Source organism: Branchiostoma belcheri, unplaced genomic scaffold, assembly GCF_001625305.1.
Source record: "Branchiostoma belcheri isolate BF01 breed outbred unplaced genomic scaffold, Haploidv18h27 scaffold26, whole genome shotgun sequence".
NCBI classification, from domain to species: domain Eukaryota; kingdom Metazoa; phylum Chordata; class Leptocardii; order Amphioxiformes; family Branchiostomatidae; genus Branchiostoma; species Branchiostoma belcheri.
In genome coordinates this window covers 1,080,449-1,105,007 of record NW_017803865.1, presented here as the reverse complement: position 1 = coordinate 1,105,007, position 24,559 = coordinate 1,080,449, and the positions used below count along the sequence as shown (strand labels likewise).

The following is a 24,559-nucleotide window of genomic DNA, read 5'->3' as shown; positions in this document are numbered from 1 at the left end:
AAAGTTTGAGGGCAAGTCTTAACTCATTCCAGTGTTGTCCTTGTCATAAATCATTTTAGTTGTTTTACTGATCTAGAGTATTCTTACAGAATATGAAATACAACCCTTAGAAGTATTACAGTCTCAGAATGGGGATAAGGTCTGGCAAAATCCTGGATTGTGGATTAACAAAATCAAAATCATTTTTCTAAATTATCATTCATGACTGTCACATAAGTCACATACCTGACTTGTGAATGATATCTGACGGTGTACAATATTGGAAATAACACCTGTTCTGCTGAATGTCCCAGTGGTTCGGCCTGTAGCCTGGCAGCAGGACTTGAGGCTCTGGGCCTGGCCGACATCCGCCTGCTGGTCCGTCTGATGTGCCTGACTGCCGCCGGGAGGGCGGAGTTCGTCATGGGAACAGATGACACTGGTCACCATGGCAACGGGACGGGCACGCCCAACGGGATGGCGACCAGCCTGACGTACCTGAGCGCTGCTATAGGATCTCTGGCTGCCAACAGTGCCAGCGCTTCCAGGATGTTGGTACAACTCTGCACACAAGTAAGCAGCTACATAATAGTTTGTTTAAACTATAATTTCCAACACAAGAAATGGATATACCCAAATTTTTGTACAACTCCCGTCTGTCAAAGAATGAGAGGTGCACGACTTCTGTGATGTCATGTTATGCACATCGTGACTCGTGACTCAATGAGCAGTGGATTGTAGAAAATCTGTGGCACCCGTCTTTTTTGTGTTGGAGTTTAAACTTGCTTCATAATGACTTACTTCTACCAACACAGATGGACTCTTGTATTTGTCATTGAAATGCATTCTGATATACATTGTATAGCTGGTATAACTGATTACTTGTTGCCATTGAAATGCGTATTACAAACCAAGTTGCAGGGAAGATGTGAGGTTTGACCAGTCCTTGTATGATCCCATGTTAGGAACTGATGTCAGCAGCCACCGGTGTGAACCTCTCCACCATCGAGGACCCCAGGAAGAGGACCTGCCGGCGAGACCAGGACCCCTCCAGCTCCGACCACAAGGCCCTGTCCTCCCCCAGCTTCTCTGTGACCCAGTCTCTCGTGTCGCTGCTCGCAGGCACCAGACAAGGTTCCTCTGGACAGCTCTTCTCCCCCTCTGACTCCTATGATGAAATGAATGACTTGATGAAAGATCTCAAACTAGGTAAGCGAAGATTGGTATGACCTTAGTTGGTTGATGTATTGACCATATCCAGCGCTATAGCATTGGCTACATGTATGGCCAAACAGTCCTATATCAGAAAGACATGTTCTGCCACTTAATGCACGGGTAACATGTGCATCTGAATTTTTGTGTTATTTTCCTCTTCCTTCCTGATGTCAATAAGAAGAAGCTCACAGGCCAATTTGGTTTTTCTTGAATAAATAAGGGTCAAACATTAAACAAATAGTATGATGTTCTGCTGCAGAGCAAGATTCCAGCAAAGTGCAGGACACAGCCTCGACATCTGGACCTACCAGCCCGCTGCACCCACCGAGACTAGGCCCCCTGCATCTGGCCAATGCACTGGCAGCCTGCTGCCTGTCCACACGGCTGTCCTCCCAGCACCGGCAGTGGGCGGCCCAGCAGCTGCTGAGGAGCCTGGCGGCACAGAGCCAGGAGGGGCGGTGTGTGCCGGAGACGGCGGCAGACCTGGCGGGCGACCTGCCAAAGTGTGCCGCCAGCAAGCTGGAGGCTCACCAGAACCGCGTCGTTTCGTGCGTATGGAACGGGAGGAAGAGCCTTCTGGCGACCAGCGGTTGCGACGGGACAGTGCGCGTCTGGAACGTGTCATCACGCTCGCAGCACATCCTGCAGCAGACCTGTGTCTTCAACAAGTCAGAGGAGGACCCGACGTCGGCGGACGACCTGATGGGCAGCCAGCTGTCCCACGTGTGCTGGAATGCCAACGGCAGGCTGCTGGCAGCCTCTATGGAGAACATGGTCAACATATGGTCGGTGGCAGGTCAGTCAGGCGGTTGTTGTTTGTACATGTAGGTAGTAGGTTTTTAGCTGTGTTTGATATTCAGGTATAGGCTAGAATTACAGAACACATGTTTGCCTTGTTATGATTTTGTAGTAACAGGTCACCACAAAAACTGCAAAAATAAAACCACTGTGAACATTTTGATATTTACTGTAACAAAACCTTTCTTACCTTTCTTCCGATTGGTCAGGAGGCCGTGGACACCTTGACCTCCAGCCCTGCTGGGTGACGGCCATCACCTGGCCACAGAACAAGGGCTTACTGGACGGGCGGGGCCTGTCAGGAACAGACATGCTGCTGATTGGTCGGCTGGACGGCTCGCTGGCTCTGGTGGAAGTGCTGGACAGCTCGACCTTCAACAGGGTCGAACTGGAACACTGCTACAGGAAGGAAGGTAAATTGAATTGAATTGAATTCCAGACATACATTTTGTACAAATATAGAAGATACAAATAAACTATACAAATGCCACGCAACAATTAATACATATAAAGATGTGTTTTTCTATCTATCAATCGTGGATACATTCATGTACATGTATGGGTACATGTAGTCCCTTCAACCAGATAGGGCTGCTTTCCATGGGAGCGCATTACAGGTAAACAGAACACAAACAGGCTTTGATGATCATTTTTGCCTTGAATTACTAGTATGGCCCCTCCCATGTACATGTATTTCAGTCGCTATATGTTGCTTTATTTTATTTTCCTGGACTCCATGAAGAATAGTGAATATTGTCTGACCTCCCTATCTATGCCTCAAACCTATCTTTAATTGTGCATTTGACCTGTTGTGTTCCAGTGCCTGTGTGTGCCATTGCCTGGTATGATGAGCACGGAAAGTTTGCTATTGGTTACTCGGACGGCAAGGTGCGGATGTGTGTGAAGGATCCGTATGATCAGGATGCGATTAAGACTATTGAGGCACATGAGGTGAGCATTGATATGCTTTCTCCTTAATGTTGAGTATTTCATAGAGTATGCGTTAAGACAGCACATACAGACACCCTCAAATTTTGTGTCTTTGAAGAACAATTAAGGACTGGAACATCCTCAGTAGTGGAAGCTCTCATAGCTGAGCTAGTAGTTCCATGGCCTTTTTCAGGCCCTGTGGGTAGTGGGTTGTCAATCCACTGTGTCCAGGGCACGATGTTCAAAGGCGTAGACCATCACTCCTTCCACTGCCTTTTGTCTCCCTAACCAAAATCAGGCACCCATTTTACACCTGGGTGGAGTGAGAAAAGCTGTGTGAAGTGCCTTTCCCAAGGACACAACATCAGGAATGCCAGGAATCGAACCTGCAACCTCTTGGTCTCGTGTCTGCTACTCAATTGTATACCACCACTATTTTGGTGTGCTAAAGGTTAAAACAAACCTATTGTCCCTGCAGACATCCATCTCTGGGCTGACCTGGGACCCTACAGGCCACCTGCTGGCGACGCTGGCTGAGGATGTGTGCCTGAAGCTGTGGGGCTGTAACTGTGACACCTGGACCATGGTCTACATTATCCCACATGCTTCCCCGGTCACTGCCATGGACTGGTGCCCCCTGCTGGGGAAAGGGGACGAACCTCAACTCATGCTGGCCACGTAAGTCTCAAAGCCATGAAAGCCATCTGTGTTTGTAGTTAAAGTAACAAACTCCATCTCTCGCCATCTCTGTTGAGTGATGGTTGGTGTTCCCTGATGCAGATGATTCCTCTTCAATGTTGTCCAAAGAAACAGTATGGCCTGGTGATTCTAAGGCACATTTGTTATCAACAAAAGAAATACAAGGGTCCTCTTGCTTTTTGTTGCTCAATTGTGCTCAAAGGAATGATGGAAATGTCCTGTTTGATAGCTCTTTTATAATATGATTTGGATCAAAAGACAGTGACATAAAAATATCTTCCCCCCTCCGTCTGTAGTGGTTGCAGTGATGGTAGTGTCCATGTGTGGACTCTCCCCCAGCCAGGCTCAACTGTCTCCATCCCGTTCACATCACCAAGGAGGACAGACCAGCAGGCAGAGACCAGGGACAGGGCCGACACACCTCCCACATCTCATCAGGTTTGTTGTGATGCACATACAGAAGGTTAAGTTCATTGATTAGAGGTGATAGTCCTCAGAAAGTCCTATGACAGTGGGTTGCCAGGAAGCATTCAATTTCAACTAACTGTATGCAACCAAAACTGATAGACATCATAATAATATAAATGATATTTGAACTGAAATGTTGGCTTTCATTTGTGTGTAGTTGCTGTACTACAGTAAACCTTAAAAAGTTTGTGGTGGTTTTATTTCTGCAGTATTTTTTTTTATTTTATTCACATGGATTTTTGAGCATTAGATAGGAAACACTTGTTGTGCTTGTTGTGTGGATCCGCAGCTCATATGCATATATATATATTTCTGCAGTTTTTTACTGACCTCTCCATTTATGATACATTGTAATGATTGTAATACAAATGTCTTGTTATTGTACTACAGAATTGTTTCAACAATACAAATGCCCTTTCCCCTTCTGCCACCATAAAGAATGAATTTACAGCATTTTGTACTCTCAGTTGACATAATATCTGCCCCATGATTGTATCTGCAGGAGACCATAGCAGACGAGTCCAGACAAGGACCAGTGGAGGAGGTTCTGGTGCTGAAGGGTCACCAGACGTCCATCCAGCACCTGGCCTTCCACCCACATGGTATGGGGCTGGCCTCAGGCTGCTCCAGGGGCGTCGTCAACCTCTGGTCTCTCCAGGTGGGAATGTTTGATTGTTTGTTTGTTTGTTTCGCGCAAATGGGAAGCCACGTTTAAGCCTACTATACCAGTTTTGTACAGTAGGTACAAGCTACATAAGACCAGCTCCACTCGCTTCATTACCCCTACTCTTTTAGATAAGTAGGATCTTAAAAGTGCTTGAGATGTAGCCTTCCCCAAACATGGGGCCTCCAGCTTTACAGCCTGTCTAAGGGAATGTCCCTAACCAAAGCTTGGTACTCGATTTCAGAGTCGAGTGAGGAAATAGGTGTTAAGGGTGTTCTTAATGTTGTGTATTGTTGATTTATTACCTGTAGGATGGGGCAGTCACTCAAACCCTGATGGGCCAAGGTACCACACAGGGCCTGGTGTGGGCAGGGGAACAAGCTCTCGCAGCAGCCTTCAACAAGTCTAAGGTAGGTGAATACAGTGATGCTTCAGCATCAAGAACAGGGATGGTAATGTTACTGTAAGCCTGTATTTGTGCGTGATAACTGTTCAGCACCAAGGACAGGGATAGTAATGTTACTGTAGCCCTGTATTTGGGTGTAATTACTGTTCAGCACCAAGGACAGGGATTGTAATGTTACTGTAGGCCTGTGTTTGTGTGTGATGACTGTCCAGAACCAAGGACAGGGATGGTAATGTTACTTTGGCCCTGTATCTGTGTATGATGACTGTTCAGAACCAAGGACAGGGATGGTAATGTTACTGTAGGCCTGTGTTTGTGTATGATGACTGTTCAGCACCAAGGACAGGGATGGTAATGTTACTTTAGGCCTGTGTTTGTGTATGATAACTGTTCAGCACCAAGGACAGGGATGGTAATGTTACTTTGGCCCTGTATCTGTGTATGATGACTGTTCAGAACCAAGGACAGGGATGGTAATGTTACTTTAGGCCTGTGTTTGTGTATGATGACTGTTCAGCACCAAGGACAGGGATGGTAATGTTACTTTAGGCCTGTGTTTGTGTATGATAACTGTTCAGCACCAAGGACAGGGATGGTAATGTTACTTTGGCCCTGTATCTGTGTATGATGACTGTTCAGAACCAAGGACAGGGATGGTAATGTTACTTTAGGCCTGTATTTGTGTATGATGACTGTTCAGCACCAAGGACAGGGATGGTAATGTTACTTAAGGCCTGTATTTGTATATGATGACTGTTTAGCACCAAGGACAGGCATGATAATGTTACAGTAGGCCTGTTTGTTGAGAATGATGACTGTTTAGCACCAGGGACAGGGATGGTAATGTTAATGTATACCTTTATTTGTGAGTGATGCTCATCAGCACCAAGGACGGTGATGGTAGTGTTGCTATAAGCCCTGTATTTGTGAGTAACGACCAGTAAGCATCAGGGACAGGGATGTTAGTGTTACTATAGGATTGTATTTGTGAGTAATGAGACTTTATGTTGATGAACCTTCAAGTGAGCACAATATGGATGTCTGACACTGACAACCTCCTACGTAAAAATCTGCTTGTTGGATTTGTATAATCCATGTGAAGTAAGTTTATTAGGATAGCCTTTTAGCTCCTTTATGGGGCTTGTCTTCCTATGCTTGATAAACAATACAAATACATAAAACAGATTTACATACAAGTACAGACTTTAAGGATTAAGAATTGAGAATTAAGGTCAGATCAGAGAACTAATTATGACGAAGATAGTTAGATCAAGGACATTATATACTGTATAATGTCCTTGGTTAGATCTACAAATTAAGAGTTTGTGAAGGCATAAACTTACGAGTTACTAAAATTGCTAAACACTTACATATGTGTTCACGTACCCCCTTCCCATCTGCCCAGGATGTCTCCCTGATGTACCACAGTCAGGACTGGTTCAGTCAGCACACCTCACTGGCTGCTGCACGCATGGCGCTCCGGGCACAAGGCATTGTGGGACTGCACCAAGCACCATGCATGAAGGCACTGCTGGGAAGGTTACCCAGAATCCTTCAGGAACAGTACTCATATGAAAAGGTGACGCTTGTTTTTGTTTGTTTTTTTATCAATCTTGAAAACAAATTGGTAGTCCCTTTAGCCAAATAGACAAGTAGGAGGTCATAGATAATACGAGTGAAATAAAATTCAATTACCGGTATGCAGACAAATTAGGCCACACCGACTTAATTTTATGGATGACATCCTCCCGCGCATTGATTTTCGCCTGTTCTCAAAAAAAAAAGTCCTCCGAGCTAGGCTCTCGCCTGGCTCTATGCCTGGGTAGTCCATGGTAGTTAGCGACAATATGGAGCCGGTGGTAACTCTGGAGGACGGCACCCAGGCAACCGAAGCTCCACGACTCAAGAATATGCGTGCATACGTAGTGCCGATTCATAAATTCTGCAAAAAGCCAGCATGTGCCTGCCTGTCATATACGTTGCTATGTACTGCCGCTAATTCACAATACCAGCTTTGTATTCCTATAGTCTAGTAGCATATTTATTTTTGGCTGGAATTTTTTTTATTCGCCCGCGCGCACTAATTTGGGGGTCTTTAGAGGATGTCACCCATAAAATTAAGTCGGTGTGGCCTTATACAGAGTAAAGTAAATTAAGGAATTGCTTGTCAATATTTTTGCAGATAGTCCTTATCTAGAGGTGATCAAGTTTAACTGGTACTGTACAAAAACTGTAACATAACTGTAACTGTGAAATGAACATAATTTTAGATTGGATTGAGGTTGTTAAAGGAATCTGCAGGTTTGACAGGAGTCCATGTTGTGTTTGCAGGCCCATGTAGTGTGTGGGGACCAGCTGGTTCACAGCACCTTCCTACAGAACTTTGCTGCCATGGCGATAGGACTGCAGCTGGAGAAGGTCCTCTGTACCGTCCCATGTCCCCCCCACCTCAGGAACAGTGTGGAGGAAGGATGCAGGTATGCTGTCATGTCACAAACACATCCACATTACAAATACATGTGTATGCCATTATGTAAGAAAAACTATCACATTCTGTGTCCCTTGATAACAAAGTTCTTTACTCAAGAACACCTGCCAATGTTTTAGTCTTTCACCTTCCTTAGGGCAATACTGACAGGTTATACTTTTAACAGCAGCTTAGTGTCCAAATGTGACCGATCGCATTCTTTACACTTTAGTAGCAATACCCAGGTACAGTGCAAAGCACATGTAGATTTGTAGAACCAGTTAGTTATCCATTGGAGTCAAGACACTTTAACATGTACTTTGATATTTAAATGAAGGTGTGTGTGTGTGTGATGTTGTAGGAATGTCCCAGAGTGGACGTGGCTGGCATCGTTTTCCGCAGCACTGAAGTCAGCAGAAACACTCAGCAAAAGATGTGCATTCCCAGTATCCTTTGTGGTTCCTGACATTGAAACCATCAGTAAGGATGAACCCATGCAGCCGACGGTAAGTTTTCCATGAGCACTCGTAGAACCAGTTGAAATATTTATTTTATTAATTTAAAGTTATTGCACAATAACATGCTGGATCACCTGACAAGTATTCTTGTTTCTGTCATGCAGGATAACGTAGCGTGGAAACTGAACATGGATGAAGAAATCATGGCCTGGGCAACACAGAAACCTGAGGTAAGTTGTACAGTCCTGTTATAGTATTTGTCCTTATGTGATACCTTCTGCTTTCTCACTTTTATGGACTGCAAAGACCACATCAATCTGTTTTTTTTGCTCTTGGAGTTTCACTCCCTAAAACTTTCATGTATGGAATAGATTGAAATCTCTCTATGTCATACGTTGTACATCCAAGTGAATAAATCATGAAATCTGCCCACTAGATAACTGATTGTTCCTTTGCTTTCTGCCTGTTCCGTAGGATTGGATGCTGGGTGGACGTTGTGAAGCCTACATGTGGGGAGGGGGGCGCCATGGGCAGCTGGCAGAGACTGGGAGGAGTTTACTCACTCCAACCATTACCCCTTCCTTCTCACAGGCTCAACAGGTATGCAGAAGTACAGTAGAAGGTGGCAAGGTGGTTTGTAGACTTAGGATCTGATTTGTGGGGTTCAAATCCCTGGCAGCCCTAGTGCTTGAACCTTAGAAAGACACTTTACATGTATGCATGTACATTGTATTTCCTCACTTGACTCAGGACCAAGCCTTTATTTAATTGCAAGAATTCTCTCAGATGGGATGTAAAATTGTTGTTTCCTCCGGAACCACCTTGTCTTTGACAACCCTAATAGTGACTGTGATACAATATTATGACAATCAGGAAATTTTCTCTTTTCAATTACAGCAATGTATAGATAGATAGATAGATACATACATGCCTTAACTTTGTCCCTACTAAATACTAAATACTGCCTAACACTGTAACCAGACAGCTACAATGTATTTCAGTGTGCTTCAGGGCAAATTTTGCCATGTTATACTTTCTGTAAACCCAACTTGAAAGGATAGAGATGCCATAAATTTACAGGAATGCCTTGATAGCCACTCTGTTAAAATTTGTGTAACCACAAGCTGTTCATTCTCCTGTTGTTTAGATCATCTGTGGGCAGAACTGCACGTTTGTGATCCAGGCTAATGGGACGGTGCAGGCCTGTGGGGAGGGCAGCTACGGCCGGCTGGGACAGGGCAACTCAGACGACCTCCACCAGCTAACCATCATATCAGCACTACAAGGTAGATACGTAGTCTCCTTAGCAAGCTCTGTGGGTCAGGCTTTTTTGAGGCTTATAATGTGCTTTTTGTCTGATGGCATATCAGTTCAGGGCACTCTTGTTTTTTGTGGGCCGTCTAGATAGATAAATTAGACTATGAAATCTACCCATATGGCTGATTTGTGTAAGCTATGTTGTCCAATGCATAAGTTAGACTAATGTTGTCTGCCTGTAGGTTTTTTGGCACCTGGTGACATTGTGTGGTTGTGATCAGTGCTTCTAATTTTTGGGAACATTGTGTCAAATGCAGGAGACCGTCCATATGGTTTGTTGTGGCCCAGCTGGTAATGTTGTGTGGTTCTTACAGATACTTCATGGCCCTAACCTTAACGTAGACACTACAGAATGTACACTTAGTAGGGGTGTCAGTAAATTAGGCTTTCCCAGACTGATGCTCTTGGTTTGGTTGTGATGCAACTGGTCATGTCATGTAGTTCACGGGCACTCCATGACCCTAACCTTGACACAAACCCTATAGAATGTATGAGTATTGAAACATAGGGCATCTTCCCAGACTGACACTGTTATCTGTCCATAGGTTTTGTTGTGAACCAGCTGATGACGTCATGTAGTTTTGATGGGCACTGCATAGCTCAAACCCTAATGATAACTTAAACCCTACAGGATGTATGGATGTTGATTTTACCTATTGACACTGTTATCTGTCGGTAGGTTTTGTTGTGACCCAGCTGGTAACATCTTGTGGCTCCGACGGGCACTCCATGGCGCTGACAGAGAGTGGGGAGGTGTTCAGCTGGGGGGACGGTGACTACGGGAAGCTGGGCCACGGGAACAGCGACAGACAGCGCCGACCCAGGCAGATCGAGGCTCTTCAGGGAGAGGAAATCATACAGGTCTGCTCAACAGATTGCCATGCAACACTTTCTGTGCTGTATCAAGTATTAATTACCCTGGTACCCGAAGCTATTTGCAATGAGTTTGTAGTGATAAGAAAATACAAATTTGTTTGATAGCTTTGGTACCTGAAGACATGATTATTTCTGTTCTTTTCCAAGTTGGTATTAGGTACATAGTAGTTGTTACATCCATCCAACTCACTGATTTTATAGGCTCTGATTTGAAGTTGTCAGAGAATGTAGATTAAAGAGAAGGCAACTGAATTCAAGTCACTGTGTTCTCTGTCCTCCAGATGGCTTGTGGGTTCAAACATTCTGCTGTTGTGTCAGCTGATGGCAAACTTTTCACATTTGGTAACGGTGACTATGGGAGACTGGGGCTGGGGAACACATCCAACAAGAAGATTCCAGAGAGAGTCACTGCACTGGAGGGCCAGATGGTTGGACAGGTAAACAGTTGTCTGTTTACATTTCACATGTTGTTATGCTGTTTTCACTCTGTCAAGTGACCTAATGGTTTGGAAATGGAAAAGTACAGATAAGCATAATTGGCATTGAATCAGATGCAGAATTTTTTAGGTCCACACCTGTCCCAGATATTCTCTTGTATTCCATTTTTTAGACAGAATTCTTGCACAATTTATTATTATTATTATAGATTATCTTTTCATTGCTCTTCTTTTGGAATTATCTAAAGCATTGTCACACCATTTTGCATTTTCCATTCCTTATACATCCCTACATGATTTTGATGTAAGTTGTTGATGTTGTTGTTACTGTAGGTTGGCTGTGGGTTGAACCACACCCTGGCAGTGTCAGCAGACGGCAACACTGTGTGGTCCTTCGGAGATGGAGACTACGGCAAGCTGGGACTCGGGAACTCCACAGCCAAGTCAACACCACAGGTCTGTTGGGAAAGTATATTCAGTTGTTCAGGCAACTATATTAACTTATATCAATCATTCCTCACACCTTTCTTATACTACATGGCTTAAGTATGATGTAGCCCAAGATTATCAACCTTTGCACACTGAAGTAACCATTTTGGCTACTGATTCCCTATTGGTAATTAGGGAGAATTAGAGTTAGGCATTAGGGAGAAGGTTGTGTTATGCAAGACTTACACAGCAATGGGAAACTGATTAGTTGATGCCTGTTGTTTTTCTGCAGAGAGTAGATGCCTTGTGTGGAATAGGAGTGAAGAAAGTCTGCTGTGGGACTCAGTTCTCTGTTGCTCTCACCAAGGATGGCAGAGTCTTTACATTTGGACAAGGTGAGATGTGTAGATGTGATGTTTTCCTGCTCATGTCATCATGCTTCCACAGTCTGTAGCACTGTGTACAATACAATTTACATGTAGATGCATCAAAGTCCCCCCAAAATAAGTAAGCTGGCCAATAGTCGAGTAAAGTAGGGTTTTGGTTTCTGTGAAAAGGTACAGAATAGTTGTTGTCACGAACTTTCAAATTTCTGCAGAAATCTGTATGCGGTCTCACATGTATCTCACATGATTATACATGTATACATCTCCCCTCATCACAGTTCATGACTGGAGTAGATTATCTGGTCCTTACAGCCTCCTTAATTCAACAATGTGTGCATGTTGTCCTCTTTATTGTCTGTCCCTGATATTTACTGAATATCATATATTAGATGTGAACTTACAAGTACAGTAACTGGTAATTCTATGACTGCAGAGCGGCTGATTGGCCAGCCGGAGAGCCGAAGCCGGAACCACAACCGTCCGCAGCAGGTTCCCGCACTGGAGGCGTTCTTCGTGGAGGACGTCGTGGTTGGGGCGGAACACTCGCTGGCCTTGACCTCCACGGGAGAGGTGTGGGCGTGGGGCAGTAACGGGGATGGACAGCTGGGGATAGGGGACACCAACGCCAGGAGGGAGCCTTGTCTGGTCACAACTCTACAGGGCAAGAGTGTCAGACAGGTCAAGATAACTCCAAGTTCTAACTTTTTGCACATCTTTTAGGGAAAAAATTGTCTACGGTGGAAGAACGGGGGTTTTATATTTTATATGGGGAATATGAAATTTTTGAAAGTTTTTGTGATGTCACCTGTTCAAGACAAAAGATGTTTTAACTTACTGCTGTTTTCAGCACACTCAACAATAAAATGTAACAAAATATGGAAGGTTTGAGGATGTGATCTAGCTTTGCAATGAAATAATTAATCATTAAAAGATGTGCATGGAAAGAAGTTTAGAAAAGGATAGCAAACTTTAAGTTAATGTTATCATCATTCAATAACATAGTCAAGGCATGTCCTGGTTGTTAAGGCATATTGCCTGATACTGATAAAGATTTTCACAGTTCTGCAGACGTACAGTATAACATTGTTGTCACCGTACCACCACAGATTCCTGTGGGCAGTAATCAAGCATTTCTAATCCTCACTATCATTTCAATATTGTCATTTTTAACTTTAATTTAGGATGCTACACATATGTTACACAGTACAAAAATCCAAAACTTTGAATTAAAACACTCTGCATAATAACAGAATAACATTGTTGTTTTTGCTGTCCACCACAGATTTCTGCAGGCAGGAATCACAGTGGAGGCTGGACGGCCCCTCCCCCACCCAAGCGTGCCCCCGGTGTACCGGCCCCCCTGCAGCTGGGGCAGCCCTCCTCCATCCCTCCACAGTTCACCTCGCTGAAGGAGTGCAGCATCGACGCCATCAAGGCCAGGCTCAGGCTGCTGCACCACTTCTCGGACCTCATCTACTCCTCCTGGAGACTGCTCAACCTCAGCCCCAACCAGGTAAGGACAGGTGTTTGTTTGTTTGTTTGTTTGTTTGTTTGTTTGTTTGTTTGTTTTGAATTGGCCTGTACTGGACTTAATAAGAACAGATACCTTCACATGTGGGGAACTGAGGATGCCAGACTGTTTCGAGGGTGGACATTTTTGTACTTCAGGCATGGATGCCAGACTGTTTAGAGGGTGAACAGGTGTACTAAAGCTTCAGGTGTGCAGGAAACACCCTGTGAAGCAGCCTACACAGGCCCCCTCTGTGGCTCTAGTGCCAGCATGCCCCTAAGGAAATGGTTGGGTTTCATTATGTAGCAATTGACATGGAGAGGCTGATCACCATATAGTATAGCAATGTTTTTGAGTAAGAAATAGTAGAAGGGTACAAATGTGTTTTGTTAGGCTATATCATGTGAAGGTAAAGTTTTGGACTTTTGTTTAAAAGTTGTTCAACTTATTGATGGATCCTCTTTTCCTCCCCCTCTCTGATTTGTTCTTAGACGATGCAAGTAATTCCCTCAAGAAGACAGGTTTGCAATCATACAATTCTTGATAAGTAGGCAGGAATTTACAGTATAACACCTTCCATAAAAAATCTGTTGCCCTGTAAATTATGTATTTGACTTTTGTGGTGATGATGTAGTCGAAATACCAAATTTCCAGTAAATTTTCTTAAAAGTGATATGATCATTTTGCAACCACAGTCAAACCTGTACAAGTGACCACCTCCATATACATGTATAGAGACTACCTGGCCAATGTGACCACTTTCTATTGGTAACTTGGATTATTTTTCCCATTGACACAAGCATTAAGAATACCATCCACAGTGACCACCTGTCCACATGAAACAGGTTTTTTTTGTACAGAGTGGTCTTCTTGGTCAGTTTTGACTGTATCTTGATTGATACATTCGGTATGTTGTCAGCTGTGAGGCTTGTAACCTGTGTTGTTCCTCTGCAGGCCAACCTTGGTGTGTACAGTATTGGTGTGGAGGGACTGGTGCAGGGTGACCTACGACCCCTGCTGGCCCCCAGGGTGTACACCCTCCCCATGGTCAGGGCCATCGGCAGGACAATGGTGCAGGGGAAGAACTACGGACCTCAGATCACAGTCAGGAGACTTGCCACAAGGTACAGGGAACTTCAAGTACAAAATGTATTAGGCCTGACAACACTTTTGGGGATGTTCTTAGAAAAAACTTCCAAGGGCAACACACCCATGTACATGTACCTGTACCTGTACCTAAAATCTGATACATGTACATCATGTACAACATGTATAAGTACACAGGTCTAATTCTGGCTCCCAAGGGCATAACAAAGGGCATAACACTGGGGCCTGCTAGGGATTTTAACCCATCACCTTTAGATTCCATCTTTCACCCGATAGCCTGCCAGAACCCTAACCTGGAATTTTTAGATTCTAAGACATTCTTGCCTTGTTTTATCCCCAGGGGCAGGAAGTGTAAGCCCATCTTCCACCAGATAGCCCGTCAGGTGGTGAAGTTGAAGCCGGATGAGCTGCGGCTGCCGTCGCGTGCCTGGAAGGTCAAGCTGGTGGGGGAGGGGGCTGATGACGCCGGGGGGGTGTTCGACGACACCATCACGGAAATGTGCCAGGTACAGCAGGAATCAAGATGCTTGTTATTGTTATCACTTCATGTATCATAGCTTAGCTTGAAAGTACATCTGTGTTCAACTTGGTGGAAATCACTTGAAGCAAAATCCTGTCATTCATTCATTATGTAAAAAGACTAACTCACTTGTGCCACCCTACACAGGAGCTAGAGACTGGGGTCATCGACCTCCTGCTGCCCACACCCAACTCCTCCGCCGAAGTCGGCTGCAACCGGGACCGCTTCATCCTGAACCCGTCGGCTACCACCCAGGACCACCTGCACCAGTTCAAGTTCCTTGGCGTCCTGTTTGGGGTGGCCATCCGCACCAAGAAGCCACTGGACCTGCACCTGGCTCCCATGGTGTGGAAACAGCTGGCAGGTATGTAACAACTCTAAAATCTTAGTCTTTATTCAACATACCATTAAGCAGACTTGTAATACAATCATGTAAGTCTGAATTTTTTACTCATGAGAAGCTCAAATCACCCTACAGGCTTCCTTTCATTGAGGTCATGAGGGAAGAGGTTATACCTAGTGTTTACAATCTCACAGTCACAAAATCAAGAAGGTTGTCGAAAGTTAAATCCAAGTGACCTACATGTATGACTGATCTGTTATTAGTGTGTTATATAATATACACGATATAGGCAGACCATATGGCAGGTGTGACTGGCATATACATGTACAGTAGAAGTAGTGACCAATGGCTGATGAGAGCAGCCATGGTCTTGTCAGATTAGCTGGGCTATGCATTGATTTTAGTCAGAGAGTTGGTGCCAAGTTGTTGCCCAGGTATGTGTAGGCATGTTAATACATGTAGGTCTCTCTAGGTTAGATTGTATGGCTTTTTAGCTGTAACACTAAGTCTTAGTTTCCCATCGTCCTTGTGTTTGTAAGTAGGCCTGATGTTTTGTAATCTGTAAGAAATACTTCAAGGCGTCTAAACCTGTTACAGACCTGTGATAGTAGTACCTTGAAGTAGACTAGCATAGGTCACACTAAACACGGCTCATATCAACCCCTAAAACCCTACAGGTATGCCGCTGACCATTGACGACATAGAAGATGTGGATGCCCTGTTTGTGCAGAGTCTACGCAGCATCCGAGACATCGACAAGAGCGGGGTCACATCCGAAACTTTCCATGAGGTATTGTATCGTGTTTTATTTATCTTACTTATGGGCCCATGACACAAATAGAAGGCAGTATCTATCCTATATCCTATCGTCTATAAACTGCAGACCTGCTGTACTTTCACATTGATGTTATGTGTTTTTAGACCTTACCAATCCTCCAAAAATGATGTTTTATTGGTTGGTAAACAATGATTTTGTCCTGCTACTTCCCTCATTGTTTGGAATCCAGTTTTTCACAAATGTTTTGCTAGAACTCAGGAGTAATATCATATGATACAACTGCAAAAGAGATTTTCGTAACCTCCATACTTACTGCTTTCTTGTAGGTGATTCCGTTGGATTGTTTTGAGGGTCAGAGTGTAGATGGGCGGTTTGTTCCTATCATTCCTGGCGGGCGCAGCATTCCTCTGACGTTCCACAACAGGAAGGAATATGTGGAGAGGGCGCTGCAGTACAGGCTTCACGAGATAGACAGACAGGTACAGAGTCAATCAATCAATCAATCAATAATCTGCAGGCAACAGATATTAATGTCCCAATTTGTGACGCTGACAAAACCTGATTGTATGCAAACTATGTACTATGCACTTAAGCGTACGAGAACTGCTTACGTTGAATTTTCCTGCATAAAAATCGGCCTGACATACATCAGCAACATACATTCAGATTGTACATTACCCGGAGGGCTGGAGTACGATCTGAACATATGTTCTTGATGCTCATCAAGGGAGGCTCATTAACATGCAGGAAAATTTTGATGTACACAGTTTTTGTACTCTTGTGTTCCAGGATGTGCTTTTTTCGGCATAGGAGATCCAATTGTCTGAGTTGACCTCTACATGTTGTATCTCTCTGAGTGTTTTGAAGACTTGGTCCAGCAGTGGAAGGGCAAGTGCATTTGTGGTAGCAAAGCTAATAAATAGTATTGCTCTCTAATAATCTGGAACAAAGCATCGACTTGAAGAGTACTTAGCTCACCCAGTGACAAATTTTTTCCAGGTGTCAGCTGTGCGAGAGGGCATGGCGTGGATCGTTCCTGTGACCCTGCTGTCCCTGCAGACTGCGCGGCACCTGGAGTCCATGGTCTGTGGCATGCCCGACATCTCAGTCGACATCCTCAAGAAAGTCGTCAGGTAAGCCCAGGACAAATAGACAACAAATTATTGACTTAGAATCTGAAGGTTCTGGATTCAAATCCCTATCAGGCCTCAATATTGTGCCCTTTTGGAAAGACCCTTTACACCTATTTCTTCACTTGACTCCAAAAATGAGTACCTGGCTATAGCTATCATAGGTTAAGTCAGGAATCATAAATCTTTGCAGTGCACAAACTGTTGTCAAAGATTGTCATCATAGATGCTATGTACAGAGACTGGCTTATCTTACTTTTCACTAAAAATCAAAGGATTTAATTCCATTGTCTGACTTGATGATAAGAGATGTCTCCAAATTTCTGCAAAGTTAGCTGAAAAAAGATTTGGATTGTAGACAATGCTTTTTGCATTCACCATACAGGTACCGAGAGATTGATGACAACCACCACCTGGTCCAGTGGTTCTGGCAGACCCTTGAGCAGTTCAGTAATGATGAGCGGATCCTCTTCATGCGATTTGTCTCTGGACGGTCCAGACTCCCGGCCAACATTGCCGACATCTCTCAGCGCTTCCAGATCATGAAAGTGGACAGGGTATGGCACTTGCCCCTCAAATCTGTGTGTCGTTTTACATAATTACCATTTTTACATAATACCAGTATATCATCATCATCATAAAATGGACTCTGTAACTGAGGAAAGTAATGACTGCTACCTGAAATGTCAGTTTGCTCATGCGTAATTCACATTTTCGTCCTGATTATTGGGATTATTCTATGGCTGAAAATTACATTTTAAAGCAATTTTATGATTATCATTACAGCAGTTCTATTAACTGATTTACCAGTCAGCCTTCAATTCCATTATATTGATTCAGCTGCAAAATGCTTTTATTTATACCTTCATTTATTAATAAATTAATTCATTCATTATTTATCTTGTGTGAGTTAAGTTTCTTCATGTGTTGTTCCTGCAGACAGGTGACGGCCTACCCACAGCCCAGACCTGCTTCTTCCAGCTGCGCCTGCCTCCCTACTCCAGCCAGGAGGTCATGGCCGAACGGCTGCGCTACGCCATCAATAACTGCCGCTCAATTGACATGGACAACTACATGCTCTCCAGGAACGCCGACGTGGGGGCAGGGTCAGATGATGAGTACTGACTGACACCTGTCCATCATGCCTGAAGACCTGTCAATCATGCCTGAAGACCTGTCCTGACTCTGTGTGTCATGCCCGACTCTCCAAGCAGACATTTAGGCTTCGGCTTGTTTCTGTGTTTTAAAGCGTTTTCATCAAGCTTTCTTTTTTTGTACTTGTATGTTTTTGGGCTGGTGTAAAGAAAAATTTCAGTACATGAAATGAAACCCAATAAAAATGTCAAAAATTATGCCAGAAATAAACCGAAGCCTTAACCTTGCTTGGAGAGTAGTGTGTTAGGTTATCAATCTGGAGTCCTTTCCAAAAGCCCTTGAGACTTGGAGCTTGAAATGGGAACATATAAACACTGTTTGAAGTCCACATCAGAAGGATATTCTAATAGAAGAAAGAACTACGGTCAAAACTGCTCAAGGCGACCTCTTAGGGGACCAGTAAAACCTGGTGTTTATGAACAGGTGCATACTATAGACAGGATTTTTTATGCTTGTGTCAATGGAAAAAATATGTAATAAACCACCAAAAAGTGTTCATATTGACCAGGTAGTCCTTATGTAGAGGTGGTCAGTTGTGGAGGGTTGACTGTATGACATTTGTGTGTGGACCTCCAAAGCCTTTCACATTGTATGTTTCAGAATTTCAGACTATGATCTCAAACAAATATATCAGCTGCTACTTTTTAAGTCCTCATGGTTTCAGAATTCTCATTCTGTTACATGTAGATGGAACAGGATATGAATCTTTTGTTGAGAAGTGTAAAAAGATTTTGTGATAATTTAAGTGTGAATTGCTTTATCATGTCAGGAGCAAAAATTGTCGGATGTTTGTGTATGTTTCTGTGTTGCATTTATTTATTCAGGGCATGGGTGTATAAGAAGTCAACTCTAGAGGAAATATTGGTGTGTAGATCATTGTAGGAACCAGAAATGTAGGTGATGCAGTAGCCATGATGAAAGTGAAATATATAATAATATTGTACTTTGCCATTGCCGACATCTATTTATCAACTGTCTCAGTTGACTTGTCTCAGTGACTTGTCACAAGTGTTGTACAGTCCTTACAATAGAAGACAAGCACAAGATAGGGCAATCTACTGATCCTATAGGTTTTTGCAGTGATGGTGCAATATGCTTTAATGTACAAGGAAGCATACATGTACATATGCTTACTTAAGAGAATAATTGATTCAATGTGGCAAACAGCTTTCAAAGCGACTCTACAACAAGGTCCTAAGTATCAATTTTGGTTATTTGCTGACTACCTCAGTGTCATTAATATGCTAGTCTCTACTAGACTAACTATGCTGGCAGGAAAATTGTAGAATTTAGAGAGAGAAATTTACCAGGGGAGTTTGGCCTAAGGCTATATCATTTACCACAGGCTCACTCTCCTGGCCTACAATTGACCATATGTTTGCAAAATTCTGATATCCTTAACCCATTAGGAAAGTCTGGTGTATATCAAAATACCCAGATGTTGAATAAGTTGAATATCCCCTCATTGATATTGACATTATTACAAATCTGCCTTTGGGTATTTTTCAGAGGTTAATGAAATGTCATGTAACAATATACATGTATATGAAGCCCCTAACTGTTGTTCTAAAAATGGGACAGCCACTACACTGACAATCAGATAAAAAAACTAATGAGATATTGTTACATAAGCTGTTATTACAACTCAACCACTGCAGTTTTTTCTTGGTTCTTACCTATCACTAAGATCATCAATAAAGCTGGTGCTATATTTGCTCAACTGTATTGGTCAGCTGCTTTCGAGTCTTTATACAGTAAAGACTGTGGAGTGACAGGTCTATAGTATACCTGATCGAAGATTTTTTTTCTTACATTAAGCCCTAAAATTTATATTTTAGACTCCTGTGCCTTCATCTTCAAACCAAATACATTGTACTATGAACATGACATTTTCCCAAACGGCTCGTACTAGCCACCATGTCTTGCCACCGCCTGTCCAGCTGTGCACTGATCATATGAAGGAATCTGTCAACACCTTTTGACGGACAAAGGACCTGACAGTAGAGCCCTCAACTGCCAAGACCCTGTTGCTCAATCATAACTTAAAAAATCAATTTTTGTTGTTGCCTTTGCATGCCAAAAGGTTTTGTTTTTGTTGGCGTTTGTGTGTCTGTGTGTCAGTACGATAACTCGACAAGCCTTTAATGGAATGTCTTCATGAGACCTTAATGGAAGGTCTTGATGAGACCTTGAAATGATTAGATTTTGGACCCCCTGGCAGCTTGTTATGGTACTGCAGCTGAAATTCCAGTTTTGATATCTCGTGATCTGGACATGCTAGGGTCACAAAATTTGGATGATAGGTAGCTCTTGTGTTCGGGAAGATGTGAGTTTATGCCCCCTAGCAGCTTGTTCTGGAACAGTAGCAGCATTTGTTGAAAATATTGGAAGGAGGATAACTCAAGAACTGGGATCATCATGATTTTGGTATATAGGTAGCTTAGGTGATGATTGACATAATAAAATTACAGTTATGCAAATCAGGATCTAATTTGCATAATTAATGACTAAATTTGCTACTGTCCATGAGAGGATTATTCAAATGTGAACAATGTGTAATTGTGAACAAAAATATATAAGGTCATATAAAGGTCAATGACCTCAACTAGACTATCTGTTACCATGGTAACCAGTGTTGGGTTACATCATGTTGCAATTCTATAGCAGGAGGGATTTACATGTAGATTCCTGTCTGACTTATATGAGTGTGTTTGAGCATGTTTTCTACCTCCATGGTTTGGGTATGAGACTACTATGAGTTACACAGAGCAGACCATATGCAAAGGTTAACATTATGGATGTGCTTTGCAAATTTTACCTTACTTTTGGATTCCCTTTAGCCATTGTTAGCATACTAGTAGAGTCAGTAGTCTCCACCAGACTCCTTTGCAGGCTGAATAAATTGTAGACATCAACCTTAAAAGGGGTTTTAATTGGTCTGAGAAGTTGGCTGGCTTTCTGGCCAATTAAAACTCATTTCTTATTATATACAGTAGGCCAGAAACAAAATGAGTACCTTTAAGTTCCTCTGATAGGACGTTAAGGCCATGTTGATTTGATTATATGGATGACATCCGCGCGCGCATGAATTTTCGGCCGTTTAAAAAAAAAAAAGTTTTCAACCATACTGTAAATCGTACAAAACAGTTGCAAAATGAGCAAAAATATACCGTAAGTTACAAAAAAACCATACCAATGTCGTAGAATGCCAAAATCAAACGAAAAAAGACGAAATTGTAAAGAAATGAACTTGAAGACTAGATTATTCACCAAACCATATTCTGTAGATTTCATAATGAAAGCAACTTTTTTTTTTTGTCAAAACTTTTTTTTTATTCGCACGCGCGCATCAATTTTGGGGTTTCCGGAGGATGTCATCCATATAATCAAATCAACATGGCCTAAATGGAGGTCCCGTGTTTGGGGAGAGCCACACCCCTAAGCGATATCAGGGTATTAACATATTTGTTGGTCACGTGATATACCCGGGCAAGTCAGGACAAATCCTCCACCAGGGCGCCATCTTTGAATTCAGAGTTGGATCGTTATTTCTGACTTTTTCTCCGTCCAGCTCTTTTGGCGTTTCTTGAGAACCTTAGACGTGTCTGAGAAGCAGAGATATGTAAATTATTCGTCACCAAGACTGTTATGAGTTTGACCGGGAGAGTCTGTACTGTAATTCACCAGGTTTGGGAGAGGAGATCAGAGATCGACCGTACGCCACCACTTCCAAAATCCAAGTAACGACGTTGTTCCTTGCCTCTGAAAAAAAAAAAACTGTCTGATGATGATATGGCTCCCAGCAGGTCATCCAATCGAAGATCTATGGCACCGGTACCTAGTGAGGTAAGTATATTCACGAAAAAGTCGCTTGAACCTCAGGTTGACCGATTTATTGCCCCCCTCCCCAGTTTAAATTATGCTGCCCATGTCTTTGTCATATTATTTTGGTGCCAACGTCATGTGACTGTCCTTGAGTCCTTGACAGTGTCTTGTTTTAGATGCACAACATTATTAAGACTGTAACTTGTGAGGACCTTTTTTTTTTTTTTTTTTGTATTTCATGATTTTCGTTTGGTCCACATTTCATTTTCAAAGGAGATATAGCCTGGGTTCCAGACCCATAGCACACTGGGCACAAAATATCTCACTGAGATATTTTGTGTCCAGTGTGCTATGGGTCTGGAACCCAGGCTAAGGAGATAGGGAGACTTTAAAAAATTCAAAATTGTCATCAATGAGTTCATATCAATTAAACCTGTAAGAAAAGGGGCATACTAGGATTATGATACATGTATATTATTTGAAATTTTCCATCCCTTACTTTGATTTTGTAGTTGGAAGCTACATGAATTCCACTGGTTATGATACATGTACCAATAAAGCCCTACAATACACCATTTTGTTCCAGCTGTCACCATTAAGCCGACTGGCCATCAAAGCTGAGCGAAGTTCCCGCCGGAGGAGCACCCTGGGTCTGAGTCGGGCTGGCAGGAGTTCCTCAGGCACACCTGGCAGACAGGCTACTCAGGCTGCAAATGGAAGTGCCAAAACAAATCGCCAAGGTGATTCAAGAATGTTGTGAAAATATCTCATTCGGTTCCATGATTGAGATGGGGTTTTGTGCGCGTCACGCGTGAAAAATTTGCGCGTGAAAAACTTGCGCGTGAAGAATCTGCGCGTGAAGATATGCAAATTAGCTGACTCCCAAGGGATTTGAAAACTTTTTGCTGTTTTAAGCTTAAAAGTTGGAAAAAAGACAAGAAAATAAAAATTTAACATCATTTTGCTTGCATTCTAGACTACATACCCTTGTTTTGTCCATTTTTTTGTGATTTCAGGTTATTTTGAAAGGTAAAGTTTTCACGCGCAAAAAAGGTTGAAATTTGCGCGTGAAAGAATTTAAGAAAGCATGAAATCAAACTTCTAGAATGGAGAAAAGCTTCAGATTGTTGCATTTTACCATCCTAAACCTCATACTAGTAACTTTTCCATATATTTCTTACAAATTCAAGTGATTTTCAAAAGGTCAGGTTTTATGGAAATTATGCAAATTAGCTTATTCCCAAGGGACCAACATTTTCAAACAAAAATTTTGGCTAACAGAGGGAAAATTATACCAGAGGACAACATTTTCCTGCCTAAGAATTTGGTACTGCATATTTTCTAACGTATTTCTAAGACTTTTATTTTTCACGCGCAAATTTTTCACGCGCAAGTTTTTCACGCGCAAATTCTTCACGCGCAGAAAACCCGTTCCCCCATGATTCATTCATTTCAAAATAATGATATTGTTACTGCATTTGGAAAGGGAGATAATGCCTGTAGTATCCTGGTCTCAACTTCACAGGTTGTACTTCATGTTCTCCAATATTAGAGGTTTCTGAATTGTTTTAATATGAAAGATATTTAAATCTATAGTCCTAAATTCTGAGTGGTGCAAGTGAAATTACATGTACTAGTAATTTGTCTGGGATTAATTTGTCTGAAATGTTAACCTACACCTGTGCAAGTATGCAGAAAAAAGGATTTCAAGCCCTGCCATGGCAGCCATGCATTAGTACTGTATTTTGTCCTAAGTTGTAGCTCTATTTTTTCTTCCAGAAAGCCGGAGGAGCCTGGTCAGTGTGGGCATGGCCAGTAACAGTTGGGATGACCCGGTTAGTCACAATTCTCCAACTGTTTTTTTGTAATGCGAAGATGACAAATTATACACATTTATATATACATGTAGATCAAATACCTTCTGCTGTTTATCACAATAATCATAACCTGCCATATTGGTTGTGTGTTGAACATATTCCACAAAGAGGAAAACAATGCTTGTACTGTGTACGTGAATGTGTGTTGTACCCAGGCTTTTAGCTAGGATTTTTTTGGTGGGCGTCCATTTTTTTTTTATTGTATGCTATGCACAGCGAAGACATGCTGAGTGCAAGATTTTAGGGGGGCTTTTTTGAAATTCATAATGCTCTCAAACACTACTTTCTGCATTTTCAGGTGTAAATTTAGTTTTTTCCTTCAGTAAACCATCATTTTTGTATTTATAGTAAGGCTGAAGGGAGGCATGTGTGCATGGCAAGGGTTGGGAGTGGAAAAAATAGGGCGTCTTTAGGGTGTCCTACAAAAAAGTAGGGCGTCCAATTTCTTATTATTTTCAGTACAGGGCGTCCAAAAGACACCCTGGACACCCCCTAGCTAAAAGCCTGGTTGTACCTAAAAATTACTAATGTTTATGAGATATCATTTCAGTCCTGTCCACTCAGTGGAAGTCAAGGAACCCATCCCCGACCTGGTGATGTCACAAGCCTATCTGTACAAAACATGGACCTCGAATCGCCCAACCTTCTCAGCAAGAGTCGCAAGACAACTGTCGGAAACACCACTTCTCACAGTGTCAGGGAAATGGAGTTAGACTCACCCAATTTACCCAGGGTAAGAATTTCTTCAGCTGCTCTTTTATAATGATAGTGAATGACTGCCTTTT

The 24,559-nt window shown here is 42.7% G+C and overlaps 2 protein-coding genes across 2 annotated transcripts in view; both read left to right on the top strand.

Moving 5' to 3' along the window:
* Positions 1-19,787, top strand: part of LOC109471892 (probable E3 ubiquitin-protein ligase HERC1) — a 128,820-nt gene extending 109,033 nt beyond the window's left edge. The window contains 30 exon segments of the mRNA XM_019771326.1: positions 294-552; positions 945-1,188; positions 1,454-1,990; positions 2,202-2,405; positions 2,813-2,943; positions 3,401-3,600; positions 3,918-4,059; positions 4,592-4,747; positions 5,065-5,163; positions 6,565-6,738; positions 7,491-7,636; positions 7,988-8,132; positions 8,249-8,314; positions 8,559-8,684; positions 9,232-9,370; positions 10,081-10,262; positions 10,559-10,714; positions 11,048-11,170; positions 11,436-11,538; positions 11,963-12,207; positions 12,812-13,042; positions 13,531-13,560; positions 13,994-14,163; positions 14,487-14,652; positions 14,814-15,030; positions 15,687-15,799; positions 16,114-16,266; positions 16,787-16,920; positions 17,303-17,474; positions 17,857-19,787. Coding sequence (XP_019626885.1) covers positions 294-552; positions 945-1,188; positions 1,454-1,990; positions 2,202-2,405; positions 2,813-2,943; positions 3,401-3,600; positions 3,918-4,059; positions 4,592-4,747; positions 5,065-5,163; positions 6,565-6,738; positions 7,491-7,636; positions 7,988-8,132; positions 8,249-8,314; positions 8,559-8,684; positions 9,232-9,370; positions 10,081-10,262; positions 10,559-10,714; positions 11,048-11,170; positions 11,436-11,538; positions 11,963-12,207; positions 12,812-13,042; positions 13,531-13,560; positions 13,994-14,163; positions 14,487-14,652; positions 14,814-15,030; positions 15,687-15,799; positions 16,114-16,266; positions 16,787-16,920; positions 17,303-17,474; positions 17,857-18,042 — 5,149 coding nt within the window. The 3' untranslated portion in view covers positions 18,043-19,787.
* Positions 19,788-21,541: 1,754 nt separating this feature from the next.
* LOC109471789 lies at positions 21,542-24,537 on the top strand. The gene is made up of 4 exons (XM_019771145.1): positions 21,542-21,918; positions 22,484-22,637; positions 23,677-23,732; positions 24,325-24,537. The coding sequence occupies exons 1-4, from the start codon at positions 21,865-21,867 to the stop codon at positions 24,535-24,537; spliced, it is 477 nt and encodes a 158-aa protein (XP_019626704.1). The 5' UTR covers positions 21,542-21,864.
* Positions 24,538-24,559: the final 22 nt, after the last annotated feature.

Excerpts from the sequence above, each read along its gene's own strand:
- LOC109471789 (XM_019771145.1), top strand. The coding sequence starts at position 21,865 with ATGGCTCCCAGCAGGTCATCCAATCGAAGATCTATGGCACCGGTACCT. Across the intron at positions 21,919-22,483 it reads TGGCACCGGTACCTAGTGAG|CTGTCACCATTAAGCCGACT; the intron begins GTAAGTATATTC and ends ATTTTGTTCCAG. Across the intron at positions 23,733-24,324 it reads GTAACAGTTGGGATGACCCG|TCCTGTCCACTCAGTGGAAG; the intron begins GTTAGTCACAAT and ends ATATCATTTCAG.